The sequence below is a fragment of the Somniosus microcephalus genome, chromosome 7, assembly GCF_052327205.1.
Source record: "Somniosus microcephalus isolate GS21.2 chromosome 7, FLI_Smic_1.0, whole genome shotgun sequence".
In the NCBI taxonomy this organism is placed as follows: Eukaryota; Metazoa; Chordata; class Chondrichthyes; order Squaliformes; family Somniosidae; genus Somniosus; species Somniosus microcephalus.
Window position 1 is genome coordinate 270834122 of NC_140993.1, and position 16019 is coordinate 270850140.

At 49.8% G+C, this 16019-nt stretch overlaps 1 protein-coding gene across 1 annotated transcript in view; it reads left to right on the top strand.

The window, feature by feature from the left end:
- Positions 1-16019, top strand: part of LOC147115334 (dual specificity calcium/calmodulin-dependent 3',5'-cyclic nucleotide phosphodiesterase 1C-like) — a 224312-nt gene that overhangs the window by 128385 nt on the left and 79908 nt on the right. Inside the window, exon 8 of the mRNA XM_085993997.1 lies at positions 768-896. Coding sequence (XP_085850123.1) covers positions 768-896 — 129 coding nt within the window. The remainder of the gene's footprint in view (positions 1-767; positions 897-16019) is intronic.

A 16019-nucleotide genomic window follows, 5' to 3' on the forward strand; every position in this document is an offset into this window, starting at 1 on the left:
TTACCTTGTCAGACTTGCTTTCCAACTAGTCAGTATGGTCACTGACATGAATCTTGTCATTCATGTGGAAATGACTTATGAAATAATACTGGGTGGCCTGCTGGCGGTGCTGTCCAGGGAGAGTATAAATACTCAGGCATGGGCCCAGCTTGCTCAGGACATTCTTTAACAGGAACTAGTGAAAGACACAACTAGACCTCCATGTTGTGAAACAGTTGATTACTCAGACCAAGTGCCTAGTAATTTTCTTATGTCAATCACTAACTTCCAACTTGTTGACTGGCATTAGTTCTATCAGCCCACATTGGCACAGTATAATCACCAACCCGTTGCTTTGTAGATTAGGCTGCTCCATTTCTTGGGACTAGCTTCCCCTGTGGTCAACAATTGCTGAACAGCCATAGTCCCTTTCATGTTACTACTAATATTATAATACCATCATCTACAAGCAAAGACCTTGGTACATAGAATACTATACAGTAAGCTGCATAAAATAAATGCCAAGTAAATTTGCCTTGACCTCTTTACTGGAATAAAGACCACAGAAAGAACATAAAGCGATCACTTTACATTGTATAAAAATTCGTATGCTTCCGATGTTGAACAATTTGGGTTGAAAATGAATTTAAAAATGTAAATACAAAATGCTACTTTGGTGTTCAAAATATCAGAACACAATTCCTTTTCCTACTGCATTAAACCATTGAGTAACCATGTCTCATTTTAAATGGTGCCAACTAATACACACTTTTCTCTTTAATTGGAAGGTCTGATACAGCAATTCTTTACAATGACCGATCAGTACTGGAGAGTCATCATGTCAGTGCAGCTTACCGTCTGCTACAGGAGGATGAGGAGATGAACATCCTGTTCAATCTTTCCAAGGATGACTGGAGGTAAGAAACACAGAACGGTACAAACTGGGGGCTCTTTGTGCTTCTGGATCAGACCCAAGCTGCCTTGTTGAAACACGTCAAGATATGAAGACTGCCTGGCCTAGGCCTCCCGCCTCTCCGCACCACCCCCCCCCCCCGGCCCCAGCTACACCCACTTACCACTGATTGCTTGGCAGATCTGGGGAAAACGGAGGTGGGAAAGATCTCCCCGCTGGTTTCGGGGTGGCCGGTCCGGTTGGAGGAAGCTACACCTGCCCAGATGTGGGTGGGTGCGTGGGTGGTAAATACATTCACCTCCAATGTGCTCGGTGCCACTTCACACTCTTCAAACTGCTGGAATTACACCTCAGTCAGAGGGACGGTGGAGCCTGGGCCCCTCTCTTCAAACATTCCGCTTTTGGCCACAAGTAATTGTAGTTTGTGGCTACACCGTACCATTTTATTCAACACTGACGAACTGGAAAAAATAAAAGCCCTTTATAGGACCGAATATTTCCCAGCTGAAAGATCGATGTTTCCTTTATCCAAACATTCCCACAAAGCAAACGGTATCACCTAGAAATTTGGGTGCACTCATTTTTTTGGGCACGTGCACAGTGTGGGTGGGTGGGGGGCCGTGCACAGGATAGGTGGGGGGCCGTGCACAGGGTGGGTGGGGGGCCATGCACAGGGTGGGTGTGGGGGGGGTGTGGGTGGGGGGCCATGCACAGGGTGGGTGGGGGGGTGGGTGGGTTGTGCACAGGGTGGGTGGGGAGCCGTGCAGGGTACAATCCCTGCGCCTGACTGGCGAGACTCGAGTCAGCCCCAAAACTGGGCCTCAGTTCACTGAAGTGGGTGAACTGAGAAGAGTAAGGACGAGAAGTTCAGGGGTTTCCCGCCGGCCGTTGATGAAAAAATGGTGGCTGACTCGCTTCCGCCCGCTTGCGGCGGGTCCGGCGGCGGCCGCCATTTTCAGCAGGTCGGCAGTGCTGCCGTTGCCAACACTTGCTAGAGAAATGGAAATGAGGTAGATTGTGTCGTCAATGAGTGTGCAACGCTCATTTGATGCACGATCTGCCATTTTCGACATCGCCGCTCCAATCTTAATCACGACCAGTGGACCAAGCGTTCAGCTGTGGTTTGGAGCCCCCACCGGCGCTATCTAAAGGGATCATCAACAACACTTGCAGCTGACATGGTTTCTCAGTTTTATTGGCTCTGTCTAAGTTTCTGCAACACTTGCAGCTTTCTAAACTTGTTTTGAGGTCACAGATGGCGTTGCTGCAAGTTGGGAACGCCTTGATTCTTATTTAAAGGCTTCTGCTCACAACACTTGCTCCCAGTCATGGGGACTCTACTTGTAGTCCCCCTCATGCTTGAGTATCTTCGGGTGAGGGAGCAGAGACAGCGAAGAAGAGGAGAAGATGCTCGCAGAGGGAGGAGGAGGAGGGCCAGTAGGGCTCTTAACAGGAGGCCTTACCCACCGAGGGTCTTCCGAGAACACATCTCCTACCTCCACTTAAGCCAGCAGCAGTGTATCAGGAGGCTCTGCTTCACCAAGGAGGCGGTCACAGAACTCTACCAGCTCCTGCAACCAGACCTGCAGCCTCAGAGCAGGGTGAACACGGCTCTCCCAGTGGCTCTCAAGGTCATTGTGAGCCTCAGTTTCTTCACCAGTGGATTCTTCCAGTCTGCAGCAGGAGACATCGCTTACATCTCCCAGTTTGCTGTCCATCGCTGCATCCGGGAGGTCACAAAGGCTCTCTACTCCAGGAGAAGGGACTTCATTGTCTTCTCCCTGAACAGAGAGAAGCAGGATGAGTGCGCAGGTGGCTTTGCCAGGATAGCAGAGTTCCCCATGGTGCAGGCCACCATCGACTGCACGCACGTGTCTTTGCGGGCATCATATACCAATCCTGAGACGTTCCGGAACCACAAAGACCATCACCCACTTAATGTGCAGTTGTTGTGCGACCACGTCCAGCACATCATGCTGGTGATTGCTTTCATCATGATGCCTTCATTCTGTGCCAGCAATCTTCCAGCCACCACGTCAAACCCGAGGGTGGCCGCTCGGAGACAAGGGCTATCTGCTCTGCACCTGGCTAATGACTCCCCTCCACAACCCCACCACTCCTGCCCACCACTCCTCCATCCAGGTGCTCAAGCAATGGTGCCGCTGCCTTGACCGCTTGGGAGGAGCCCTCCAGTACTCACTGAAGCGGGTTTCCCATTTCGTGGTGGTCTGCTGCACGCTCCACAACTTGGCCATCATGAGGGCACAGCCTTGCCACCGAGGATTGAGGGAGAGAAGGAGGAGGAGGAGGAAGAGGAGGGAGGGAGGAGGCAGGCAGCAAATCCCCATTCTGGACTAGCTGCACGTGAACGCTTCATTCGACTCCAATTCCAGTGAATGTAACTCCAGATCTCCGTTGCTCACCACTTCCCCATCATACCAGCCCTCTGTCACAGATCTTCACTGCGTCCTCCTGGGCACAAAGCTGAAATGAGAGTCACCACAAAACACACATTCCAAACTAAAATCATAAATTTATCCAAATGCAATCAACAATTCACCCGCGTGCATCCCCTGAGTGTCTGTCTTTCGTGTGCTCCTACGCAGTGCTCCCCCAGCAGGGCTGGTGGAAGGCTGCTGACTTTCAGTGGAGGAGCCTACAGATGGCCTTGCATGACAACCTCGACCAGCTGTGGACATGGAAGGCCCGGCTGTAAACTTTACCACATAGGCATGTGCGGCAGCAGTCTGGGCTGGCTGGATGACAGACAGCAGCAAGGGCACTGACAGAGTAGCAGTGGTAAGAATGGGAGTGCTGTCATCCTGAGAGAGTACAGCAGGTTACTGCTCCACTGATATCCATCCCAATGGGCAAAGCTCCGTACCGGGATCAGGCTTTTGTAAACTTGGTCCTTGTTACTGTATTACTGTAGGATTCCACAACTGCTGGAACACATTTGTATGGTGAAAGTTGGCAATATATCTCTCCTCCTCCCGCTTTTGTATCACTCATGTCATCTACAACCTCCCCAGCCAGTGAACTCCATGAAAGGGTCTTGGAAGGAAGTGGGGCATTTGACCACTTGATTTCTTCCTTCTGTTAGTATTCTGTTCCTTTAATTGTAATAAGAACTTAAGAAAATCCAGAGAAAAATAAAGGGCCATTCAGCCCATCTAGCCAGAGCCCATGTCTAATACTATTATGGATGTTCCTCTCACATCACCTGTTGATCGTCTCCAGTGTTGTTAATCATTCTAGACCCTCAGACGTCGATTTTCCCCAGATACTTTGGGGGCTAAATTCGGTTGATTTGTGCCTCCTGTTAGCACCCTCTAGCGCGAAATTCAGCGGGCGGTTAGCGGCGGCGCTGCACCGCTGGCGATGACATCATCGCCGTGCGCAGCGCCCCGCTCGTGCCTTGGCTGTCATATTGGGTGGCGCCCCCCGACTTACCACCGGACGCTATGTCCACCGGGATCGGGTGGGGACTACCTGCGGCCGGGGCGGCACTACTTAAAGGGGTGATGGCAAGCGGCCATTTTTGTTGCTGGCCCCCTGCCAGCACCTGTACCCATTGCTGTCTCTGGCCCCCGTGAAGCCCCCCCCACAGGGTGCCGGCTGCTCTCCGTGAGCCCGGCGCTCCTCTTGAGTGCCGGGCTCATTTGCCGGCACTCCCGATCCCTGGTGGCCCAGCTGAGCCCCAGGACGCACTGCGCCAGGCCCCTCCCCCTTAATAAGGGGAGGAAGGCCTGCAGTACATAGAAACGTAGAAGACAGGAGCAGGAGTAGGCCATTCGGCCCCTCAAGCCTGCTCCGCCATTCAGTGAGATCATGGCTGATCATCCAAATTCAGTACCCTGTCCCTGCTTTCTCCCCATATCCCTTGATCCCTTTAGCCTTAAGAAATATATCTAACTCCTTCTTGAATATATTTAATGAATTGGCCTCTACTGCCTTCTGTGGTAGAGAATTCCACAGGTTCACCACTCTCTGGGTGAAGAAATTCCTCCTCATCTCTGTCCTAAATGGCTTACCCCTTATCCTTAGACTGTGACCCCTGGTTCTGGACTCCCCCGCCATCGGGAACATCCTTCCTGCATCTAGTCTGTCCAATCCTTTCTGTCTGTCAACCAGTTCTCGATCCAAGTCAATACCTTGCCCCCAATCCCATGTGCCTTAACTTAACACGCTAATCTCTTATGCGGGACCTTATCGAAAGCCTTCTGAAAGTCCAAATACACCACATCCACTGGTTCTCCCTTACCTATTTTACCAGTTACATCCTCAAAAAATTCCAGTAGATTAGTCAAGCATGATTTACCTTTTGTAAATCCATGTTGGCTTTGTCCGATCCTGTCACTGTTTTCCAAGTGCTCTGCTATTACATCTTTTATAATGGACTCTAGCATTTTCCCCACTACTGATGTCAGGCTTACCGGTCTATAATTCCCCGTTTTCTCTCTGCCACCTTTTTTGAACAGTGGGGTAACATTAGCTACCCGCTAATCCATGGGTACTGTTCCAGAGTCTATCGAATTTTGGAAGATGACCAGCAATGCATCTACTATTTCTAGGGCCACTTCCTTAAGTACCCTAGGATGTAGATTATCAGGCCCTGGGGATTTATCGGCCTTCAATCCCGTCAATTTCCCAAACACCATTTCCCTACAAATACTGATTTCTTTCAGTTCCTCCCTTTCATCAGACCCTATGTACCACGGCACGACGTGCCGCAGCACCACGTAGCACTGCGATATTGGCTCGCAGTGCCTCAAGAGGGACGCAGGGCGCTTCCAGTAGCTCCCCTCCTCCCTCTCGGGGCGCTACCTGGGAAAATCGGCCGCGGGAGGGCGCTAACTTTTTCGGGGCGCTCCCAATTTTTCCTCCTTTAGGTGCTAACGAGCCTCCGAGATGGCCAAGATGGGGCCTTTGAGCTGAAACGCATTTAGTTCGCATTTAACGCAAGACGCCATCTTGGTAAAAGAGTTAAGGAGGCTGTATGGCATTTTGGTGGACAGCGCTTGATCTAACGCTCTCTCCTAACAGTGACCAGCTGATTGGGAGTAAACAATTCATTGCAGAGAATTTTGCGCGCTACTTAAAGGTGTATCACCTTTTACTGTTCACTTGTTGCTCTCACTCAGTGCCTGAGCCATCCTGAAACCTATCACTGTGTGCCAGCCAGCCCACTTCACATCTTCAGTGGGAGTGGGTGTGTGGAGCCCACATATACTGCTCCACGAAATTGCGTCTAATCAGCGCATGATGTTGAACCTGCAGGTGTCTGTTTTAGTACCTCCAGGCAAGTTCAAACTATGGTAATCGGCAATTAGGCCTAGAATTTCATGCTAAAACCAGGTTTTTTAAATAGGTGTGTCTTATTAGCACTTCACCCATTTAGACATGGACCATGTACAGCAGGCACCTCAAAGCACTGGAGCGGTACCACCAACGCTGCCTCCGCAAGATCCTGCAAATCCATTGGCAGGATAGGCGCACCAACGTCGGTGTTCTCACTCAGGCCAACATTCCCAGCATCGAAGCTTTGACCACGCTCGATCAGCTCCGATGGACGGGTCACATTATCCGCATGCCCGATACGAGACTCCCAAAACAAGCGCTCTACTCGGAGCTCCGGCACGGCAAGAGAGCCCCAGGTGGGCAGAGGAAATGCTTCAAGGACACCCTCAAAGCCTCCTTGAAAAAGTGCAACATCCCCACTGACACCTGAGAACCTCTGGCCCAAGACCGCACAAAGTGGAGGAGAAGCATCCGGGAAGGCGCCAAATATCTCGAGCCTCTTCGCCGGGAGCAAGCGGAAGCCAAGCGCAAGCAGCGAAAGGAGCACACGTCAACCCAAGCACCCCACCCACCCGCCCCCTTCAACCACCGTCTGCCCCACCTGTGACAGAGACTGTAGGTCCCGCATTGGACTCATCAGTCACCTGAGAACTCATTTTTAGTGTGGAAGCAAGTCATCCTCGGTTCCGAGGGACTGCCTAAGAAGAAGAAGACCCATTTAGTGCCTGTTTTCACCCTTTCACCAAAATAACCCCCTCCGCCATCTCTGCAAGATAAATAGGTGTTGAGTGAGTGAATACTTTTTATGTTGTGCATGTTGGGCAACACCACACTTTTTAGCTCTGAGTATAGCTCACTGATTGTAAGGTAGTCAGCTAAGATCATCTCCAGAGGGTTTGTGAGAATGTTGAGAGTTGACTGAGTGCCATTTTCAGCTGTATGTGTGAATAGTTATAGTCTGTCCTCAGTCTTTCTCCACTGCAACTTTCTAGGTTTTCCTTTTTTGACCGTTCTGGGCTATTTCTCAACTGTGTTCATTACTTTCCTTTGTGTTGCTTTTGGATTCACACAAACTCTTTCAGCACCTGCAATGTAGTTTAATGCAGGATATGATACTTAGGGCAGGATTTTCATCGGGCCGTGGAGGCGGGATTGGAGGCGTGTAGGGGGTTAAAATCCCAAAATCGGGGGTCCCGACCCCATCCCGCCCCCAACCCGCCTCCATGCCAGTTTCAAAGGAGGCGGGTACCCGACCTGTGCTGGGACCCGCCTCCCCGAGGCAGGAAGGGGATTAGTGCCAATTAACTGCTTGTAGTTAACAGGTAGTTAACAGGCAGTTTTTTGCCTAATCCCTATTTTTATTGCTGAAGTGTGGGATTCCCGATGGCTCCAAAACACGCCAAGTTAGCGAGGCGGGCCGTCGGGATGAAGGGCTTGGAGGGGTCGAGATGTCCAGTGTTCAGGTGAGTGATGGGTGCATGAGTGAAGAGGTAAGTGTGTTTGGTGTGTGTAAAGTGTTTAAATAAGTTTTACTTATATTTACTTATCTTTACAGCCTTCCTTCCTTCAGGTCTCAGGAGTCCCTCATCTCACCGGCACAGAAAGCAGAATGGCCGCGAGCTGTCAAAAGTTGCAGCATTCAGCTTTCTGTTCTGGAGAGATCTCTAAATCAGCCTGAGAGGAAGGAATTAACTTAGTGTACAGATTGTCAGTGTTTGACAGCTTCAAAGAGCTGTCAAACGCTGATATTTCATCTGTCAAAAGCTTTTGACAGATGAAGTGTCAATCTGTGATGTCACCTGTTGCCAGGTGGCCCTTCATTGGCCTGCTGAGCCCGCTGGGCAGGCTCAACAAGGTCAATCAAGTGAAAATCGCATGGATTGGCCGCATCTCGATGGAGGCGGGACTACAACCCCGAAAGTTGTAGTCCCGCCTCCTACACGCCTCCTCAATGAAAATCCAGCCCTTAAAATCAACAAGCTCAGAGTAAACAAGCATAACCAAAATAGTTTAGGACAACAATAGATAGAGGAGGTAATTAAACGGTTGTCAGTGCTCCAAGTAGAAAAGTCACCCAGTCCGGATGGTTTGCATCCCAAGTTGCTGAGGGAAGTAAAGGTGGAGATAGTGGAGGCTTTGACTATAATCTTTCAATCCTGCTTTGATATCGAAGTGGTGCTCGAGGACTGGAGAGATACAAATGTTAAACCCTGTTCAAAAAAGGGGAGACAGATAAACCAGGTAACTGCAGGCCAGTCAACCTTATGTTGGTGATGGGAAAACTTCCAGAGACCAAAATCCAGAACAAAATTAATAGTCACTTGGAAGAAATGACAGCCATCACCGATTTGTTAAAGGCAAATCATGTCTGACTAACTTGATTGAGTTCTTTGGTGAGATGGCGAAGAGGGTGTTGTGTATATAGACTTTCAAAAAAGCGTTTGATTAAGTGCTACATGATAGACCTTTGATGTTCGTGGGATTAAAGGGGCAGTGGCAGCATGGATACAAAATTTGCCGTGAGACAGAAAGCAGAGAGTAGTCATGAACGATTGTTTTTCAGTCTGGAGGGAGGTATACAATGAGTCGGTATTAGGACGACTGCTCTTTGTTACATATTAATGACCTGAACCTGGGTATACAGGGCATAATTTCAATGTTTGTAGACAACACAAAGCTTGAAAATGTAGCAAACTGTGAGGTGGATAGTAACAGACTTCAGGAGGACTGGTGAAATGAGCAGACACATGGCAGATGTAATTTAATGCAGAGAAGTGCCAAGTGATGCATTTTGGAAGGATAAATAAAGACAGGCAGTTTAAACTAAATGGCACAATTTTAAAGTGGGTACGGGAACAGAAAAACCTGGGGGTTCACATACACAAATCTTTGAAGGTGGCAGGACATGTTGATAAGGGCGTTAAAAAAGTATCTGAATACTTGTCTTTATAAATAGAGGCATAGGAGGGAAAGGGTGAAAACAGGCGCTAAATGGGTACTGGGCGAATAAGACACGCCTGTTTAAAAGTTTGGTTTTAGCACGCAATTTTGGGGCTAATTGATGATTACCATGATTTAAACATGCCTGGTGGCGCTAAAACAGACACCTGCACGTTTAGTACTCAACCACTGATTAGAAGCAATTTTCCTGGAGCAGTGTATGTGGACTCCACGCACCCACTTCCACTGAAGGCGTGGAGTGCTCGGGCTGACACACAATGGGACGTTTCAGGATGGCGAGGGGAGCGAGGGGAGAGGGCGCACAGGTTCTCGGACGGGGCACTGGAAGTCCTGGTGGAGGAGGTCCAGAGGAGGAGGGATGTCCTGTACCCACAGGCGGGGAAGGAGCCCACCTCGCCCTCCTCTCCCTCTCTGCTGCAGCAGCTGGTGCTGCTCTGTCTGGCCTCATCTCCTCCTCTCAGTCCTCCTCCAGACCAAGGAGGACCCTTAGCAAGATCCCCATGACCGAACACTCCCTTTCCCCTGGTGACTCCTATAAGGGTTCCAAGAAGGTACAGTAGCACAGCTCTCACTCTTTTGGCGAAGTCCTCGGAGAATTTCCGGGAAAAATGGTGATAGAGTGTTGGTGGAGTCTTGACAAAATGTCCCAGAATGTCATAGAGGCATAGGGGGAAAAATTCAGTTACTTGCGCCTCCCGTTAGCGCCTTAAGAGGGCGCCAATTGGGGCGCAAAGCTACTAGCGCCCGGGCGCGGCGATGTTTGCGCCGCTCGTGAAATTAACTAGACATTTTGCGGTGGTGCTAAACACTACCGCCACGATCTCCTGCGCCGGCAGATCATGACGTCAGTCGAGTGCGCAACACCCCGTTAGTGCCCCGGACCGGATATTGAGTGGCGCCCCCTGCCTTACCACCTGCCGCTAGCAACAACAGGTTGAGGGGAGCGTTATGCAGTCAGGAAGGGACTGGGGGAGCGCTATTTAAAGGTGATCGCTTCCTGCCTTTTTTTGTCGGTGACATTTTTGCACCACGCAGTCTGAGAGAGAGAGAGAGAGACTTCTGGAGAGATTCAACGCTGTGTGAAGGAGTTTTGAGTACTGAGCAGCACTTTGCAGGTTTATTTTGATTTGCCCTTCCTTGCTTCACCAGTGCTCTGAGGTAGCGCCTCACTCCTCGGCCTTTGCGCCTTAAGACAGGTGTGAAGCACCTGATTTAGCGCTCCAATCACCTCCAGGGGTGATAAAAGCCAAGTTTGCTGTCGGAGGCAATAAACTTTGCGCACAGCCGATAATGGCACCCCAGTCGGGGCTATACTGAATTTTTCCCCCATAGACTCATAATGGCACAGAAGGAGGCCATTCGGCCCATCGAGTCCGTGCCGGCTCTCTGTAGAGCAATCCAGTCAGTCCCATTCCCCCGCTCTATCCCCGTAGCCCTGCAAGTTTATTTCCCTCAAGTGCCTATCCAGTCTCCCCTTGAAAACATCGAGTGTCTCCGCTTCCACCACTTCCGTCAGCAGCGAGTTCCAGGTCCTCACCACTCGCTGCGTAAAAAAGATTTTCCTCACATCCCCCCTGTATCTCTTGCCCAAAACCTTAAATCTGTGTCCCCTAGTCCTTGTACCATCTACTAGTGGGAACAGCCTTTCCCCGTCTAGCCTATCCAAACCCGTCATAATCTTGTCTTCCGAGGTGTCCCAAAAGTCCTCTTCAAACGCAGTGTGGTCAGTCGATCTCCAGCATCAAGTGAACGGTAAAAGCTGAGCATGGCTTTGTGGTAAACCACTTTTATCGTTCACTATCGTTACACTATGGTTATCACTGTTTATATCGTTACACTATGGTTATCACTGTTTATATCGTTACACTATGGTTATCACTGTTTACACTGTTGTATCACTACACAAGGTCACCTCTTGCCACGCTGTTATACCTGGGCTGACCACAGCTGACTCCGCCCATGGCTCCGCCTGCTTGCCCAGGTATAAAGGTGGTCGACTGGCTGGTATTCCTCCTTGTTGGATCCGATCACCCACGAGGGTGGGCTCTGTTATTTAGCCAATAAAAACCTATAGTTACTAACTTAACTCGTCACTTTTCATGAACTGAATTGATAGGTATATCAGGCTTTAAGTAGCATATTGAAATCCTCAGTAACGACTTCTTTACCCCTGTTCAGCTGGTTGCTGTGAGGAGAGATGTTTAATTGCAGCGCTAGCCAGCAAAATGGCGTGCAGTTTCTTTAATAAGCTCCAGCAGCCAATTCAATTGTTAATCAGAGCCTTAATGATCATCGCAGTGGCCATTCCGAGTGCACACTTCAGCTCCTTTACCAAGATGGCGTCTTGTGCTAAAGGTGGGCTAAACTGGCGTTGCAGCTCAAGACCCCATCTTTGCCACCTCGGAGGCGCTTTGGTACCTAACGTATCCAGGGAAAATCACCCGATAGATTACAAAAACAATGAAGTTAAGCTCAATCTTTATAAATCACTGGTTAGACCGCAACTAGAGTATCATGTCCAATTCTGGGCACCGCACTTTAGAAAGGACATCAAATCCTTGGAGAGGGTGCAGAGCAGATTTACTAGAATGGTACAGGAAACTTTGGTTTATCCGGAGGTTAACTGTCCGGAATGCTCGAGCCACCGGCAAAAATCAGGAGCCGTTTCGTTAGGTTTTTTTTCTTTTCGTTGCTTTTTTTTCACCAGTCAGGCTCTGCAAGGTCTCGCTGAAACTGTTGCTAAGCTACAGAGACGCTTGCAAGGTACGGCCGACTATTTAGAAGCTGTTGCTAAGCAACAGGGTTTGTTGCCAGATACGGAGCTCAAAATCTCCGTATGTTTCAACATTAGCGCTGGTTTGTCCGGCAGTTTTGATGGGACGGCAACAGCTCGGTCACGGCGGTGCTGGATAGCACAAAGTTTCCTGTACCAGCGACGAGGGAATTCAGTTATCTGGAGAGACTGGAGAAGCTGGGCTTTTTTCTACTTAGGTACACAGATGGTGAGGGGAGATTTAGCCGAGGTGTTCAAAATGATGAGGGGTTTTGATCGATTAGATCGGGAGAAACTGTTCCCACTGGCAGGAGGATCGGTAAGCGAAGGACACAGATTTAAAATAAATGGCAATAAAAAAACCATGGGGAGATGAGGAGAATTTTTTTTTACTCACCGAGTTATTACGGTCTGGAATGAATTGCCTGAAACTGTGGTGGCAGCAGATTCAGTAGAAACTCAAAAGTAAATTGGATCGCAACTTAAAACGGGAGACCTAGAAATTCCAGTGCACTGCAAAGCTGCCGGATGCTTCCGCGGGCCGCCGTTAACACGAAACAATACTGCGGGCATTTTGGTGCTGCCTGTTAATTTAAGTTAGCACAGTGCTAAACTCACCATGCAAAGCTAGTTTTCCAGTGCTACTCTCAGCAGGAGGCCCAATGTAGCGTGGCCGTGGTCTGGAGCAAGAACAGCAATGACGTGATAAAACTCACTACACACTTGGTTTGAGTATAAAGCAAGGCTTTAATCAACTTGTTTCAGAACATGGAGGTCTAGTTGTATTTCACTAGTTCCTTGTCTTGCAAAATGTCCCTGGCAAGCTGGGGCTGATGCCCGAGTATTTATACTCCTTGGACGGCGCCACCAGCTGGCCGTCCAGTGTTATTTCATAAGTAGTTTCTTGATGATGAGATTTATAACAAGCATTATCTTAAATAAAAACAGAAAATGCTGGAAATACTCAGCAGGTCAGGCAGCATGATGTTTTTATTTCAGATTTCCAGCATCTGCAGTATTTTGCTTTTGTATTAGTGTTATCTTAAAGCTAGCCTGTCATTTCAGAAAGCAGCGTCGGTCCCTTAAAGGGGAACTGCCTTCTAAACTGCTGCTGATTTGCATTTCTAACAACAGCGCTACGGCCCTCACCAAAATGGCCGCCGCCGAGTCCCGCGCCAGAGGGATGGGCGGCAATTTTTTTTCAAGCCACGAGCCTTAATGGAGAGCGGTAGTTCCCTAAATTTCTCAGCCAAAACATTTTCAGGGCTATGGGGAAAGAGCAAGGGAGTGGAACTAATTGGCAGCTCCTTCAGAGAGTCTGCACAGGCACGATGCGCTGAATGGCCTCTTTCTCTGCTGTACGATTCTATTCTATTAAAGGTGAGTAAACAATGAGAGCAAAAATTACCTGAACAAGTCCCGCACGGAGAAAGGGGAAGGGCTCACTGAAACGAACAAACAAAATTGCACGAACAAGTAAAAACGGTGATCAAAAGTACATCGAGACATCTAGAAAAAGCATAGTAGGAGAAGTTGCATATAGAGTAAAAATTCCCCCCAGCACCACAACAATTAAGATAGCAGTTAAAGAGCCAAAAACCTGAAAAGGTGCACAGAAAACTGAAACTGATGATGAGCACAAGAAAGTAAACATTCTGAGTGACTACTTCCTCCGGTATTCAAGAAAAGTAACACGCTTTGCCCCAAGCATGGGTTTAAGTACAATGAATGAGGTGGAATTCCAAGACAGGCTAAAAAGGTCCAAAACAAACAGATCACCAAACTGTTAGGGGGCTAAATTCGACTGCTCCCGAAAACGGGTGGGGGAATTGGGACGCGAGATTAACCCACGCCCGTTCCTTCCAACGTAGGCAGCTCGCAAACTTCGGGTTGCTTGTTCATTTACGTGATTACAGCATTGAGGCAGCGCTAAAGGCGCCGTTGAGTGGCTGAATGCCTCAGCGGGGGGGGGGGCCTTAGTTTGTGCGAGGCTGCACTCCTTAAAGCCAGCCTGCACCTCTTAAAAGGGGAGGTGCCTTCTGGCTGGAGCAGGTGCTGGAAGTGGCTGGGGAAGAGCGTCTGACACGCAAGAGTGACGAATGGTGCAACAAGGGGAGAGAGTTTGCTTCAAGGTGCTCAGTCACTGCACTGGAGGTCTTGGTGGAGGAGGGGGTCAGGAGGAGCGAAGTCCTCTATCCAGTGGACCTGGACCCAGTGCCGCAAGAAGTTCAATGACCTCACATGAGTGGGTCAAGGTCAATGAATTCACCTTTAAATGCCAGATCCCACCAATTGCAGCACTAGCCTCACACACTGCTCAATGCACCACACCCCCCCACCACTCACCGACCAACAAACTCTACCAAATGGGACTCATACCTCACAATCATAGCTGCACCTCACCCTCACAAACTTAGCACTGCTTCAAGCCTCACACCCACATCTCACACCTTGCGCACACTGCCAGCTGTTCAACCATAACAGGCACATCCACCCAAACACATTGCACCGCACTCACTGAAACATTTCCCTCTCTCTCGCAGGACAAATTGACACATAACCAGAGGCAGCAGGAGCTAACTGGCAGGGGGAGAGGCGCGCCTGCATGACATTACCCTGATGGAGAAGACGATGGTCGCCATCAGTGGAGTGGACATCACTGAGCCTGTGGCCAGCAGCAGGTTTGAAACCATCGAAGATGACGGGATCCTCATACCTAATGCTCCTTCTCAAATCCCACGTCCCCCTCATCACCACAATCTCTTCTGATTTACAAGCCGCAGATGGTGTAAGCATGCACCTCTTGCTTTCCCCACCTCCCCTTCCCTCACCACAACCCTACCTTAGTGCCTTTCTCCTTTCAGACACCCAAGAACTACAACCTGGCCAGGCAGTGATGGCAGAGCAACAGGTAGAGGAGGAAAAGGGCAGTGATGGTGAAGACACAGCACCATCACTCGATTTCACACTCGCAGCCACCAGCTCAGATACAGACACTTTAGAGGATAGCTCAGATGTGGGATCTGCATGTAGTGAAACGCCACACACGAGTGGCCTGCAGCCAGGGCAGGGGGCAAGGGTAGCACAATATCCAGCTCCTCGGAGGGTGAGGTTGCACACGATTTCTGCTACAGAGGACTCAGATGAGGACTACGATGGGGCGGGCTACAGAAAAAGTCTGATGGGTCGGCACAGTGAAATGCTTGGTGCATTGAGAAGCCTGCCAGAAAACCTGAGTGCGATGTCAAGGAGCATGGAGAAGCCGGGCATCAACTTGGCACAGGGCTTTGTGCAGAGCTTGGAGCCCAGCCTTTCCAACGTGGCGACAAACTCCATTAGCATAATTGCGGACCCAACCATGATGCAGCGTCTGATGGCCAATGTCTCAGCTTCTATTGCAGCACAAGCAGCAGCCACTCAACGTCTGAGTGCTGCAGTGGAAGCTCAGCCTTCTGTCATACAAGCTCAACTTGCTGACACGCCTGCTCAGACTTCTGCTACTGTGGCTGCGACTCCCAGTGTTCAAAGGGGCTTGCAGGGTATCACAACAGGCTACCAATTTGTCCTCCAACAGATTACTAGGATTGCTGAGATGCCGCCCCGGGGGAGTGGCAGTGACTCTGTGGAGCACAAACCCGCTGTCCTCTCTCAGGATGACAACATTCGTCCCCCCACCACTGCCACTCCACCAGTGCCCTTGCTGTTGTCTGGCAGCTAGCCCAGCCCAGACTGCTGCCGCCCATGCTGAGGTGGTGCAGTCCACAGCCGGGCCTTCTAGGCCCAGAGCTATTCGAGGTCGTCCTCCAAGACCATCTGCAGTGACCCCCACTGAAAGACAGCAGCCTTCCACCAGCCATGCTGCAGCCACTGGGGTAGCACTGCGTAGGAGCACTAGGACAGGCGAAGGCACATGGAAGACAGGCACTATGACATGGTTGGATTTATAAATTTGGTTTGGAATGTTTATTTTTTGTTGGCTTTTATTTTTGCATTGCGGTCAAGCGGACACTGTGATGGTTAGCAACAGAGGGAATGCAAGATGTGGGACTGTTGATGAATGCGGAATTGGGGTTGCGTTTACTAATATCACCG